General features: G+C 27.5%; 1 protein-coding gene across 1 annotated transcript; it reads left to right on the top strand.

Annotated features, from left to right (window-relative positions):
• Nucleotides 1-266: 266 nt before the first annotated feature.
• LOAG_15624 (hypothetical protein) lies at nucleotides 267-928 on the top strand (the record flags this gene model as incomplete). The annotated part of the gene is made up of 1 exon (XM_003151114.1): nucleotides 267-928. A coding segment is annotated over one exon (352 nt), but the record flags the coding sequence as incomplete, so codon positions are not given.
• Nucleotides 929-1,348: the final 420 nt, after the last annotated feature.

The following is a 1,348-nucleotide window of genomic DNA, read 5'->3' as shown; positions in this document are numbered from 1 at the left end:
ATGTTTTATTTTTCGAAACAAAAAAAAAAAAATTAAAAAATAAAATAAATGAAAAATTTTTGATATTTCATTTCCCAGAGCAGAGAACTGTACTCGTGCAGCTGTTTGGTAAAAGAAAAAAAGGGGAAAAATTAAAAAAAAGGAAGGAATGTTTTTCTTATCATTTACATTAATCATTTCACTATCACCATTTATAGAAATAAATATGAGGAAGAAAAAAAAAAGGGAAAAGATTTGGGTAAATTTTTATTTTTTCATTTTCTTTTTCAGCTACATTTTTTTTTTCTTCTCATATTTATTATATATTTTTTTATCACCATTTTATCATATATTGTTATCACCTTTATCACCGCTGTTATCACTTTATCATCACTGCCACCATTTTACCATACATTACTGTCAACTTTATCACCGCTATTATCACTTTATCATCATTGTCATCACTTTATCATCATTATCATCACTTTATCATATACTATCGTTATTTTATCACCACTATTAACACATTGTAATCCCTATCATCACTTTATCATCCCTGCCACCACTTTATCATACACTATTGTCAATCATCACTATCATCATATTGTAATCTGGATCATCACTACCATCACATTGTAATGTTTATCATCACATTGTCATACACTGTCGTCATTTTATCACCACTATTATCACATTGTATTCCCTATCATCATTTTATCATCACTGTCACCACTTCATCATACACTATTGTCAACTTTATCATCACTATCATCCCATTGTAATCCCTTTCATCACTTTATCATCGCTATCACCACTTTATAATACACTATTATCACATTATCATCACCGTCATCACTTTATAATCATTGTCATTACTTTATCGTCTGTCACTACTTTGTTATCACTATCATTACTTTATAATTACTTTATCGTGCATTCTTACCACATTAATATTATCACTTTATCATTACTATCATCACTTTATCATCTGCCACTGCTTTATTATCATTATCATTACTTTATAATCACTTTATCATGCATTCTTACCACTTTTTCATTGGTTTTATCGCCTTATCATTATTATCATCACTTTATCATTACTCTCATTGTTTTATTTGAAAAAAAAAAGTTTCACCAAACTTATGCGTTTATTTCTAACACAACAATACATCATGGATATTTAATGGCGATAGACCACGAATATATCGGATATTTAATGACTTCTATATACCTACCTTTTTTTTTTTTTTGCTAATTTTAAAAATTTACCTATCTTACCTTAATTGTCTAACACTTTATTTACTTCTATAAATTTTCAGCTTCATTTAACTTTATTTACCTTTCTATTGGTTCCCTATATTCGTATTTC

Source organism: Loa loa (assembly GCF_000183805.2).
Source record: "Loa loa unplaced genomic scaffold supercont3.2296, whole genome shotgun sequence".
NCBI lineage: Eukaryota > Metazoa > Nematoda > Chromadorea > Rhabditida > Onchocercidae > Loa > Loa loa.
Note: the sequence above shows the minus strand (reverse complement) of the source record. Positions and strands in the feature narration are given on the sequence as shown.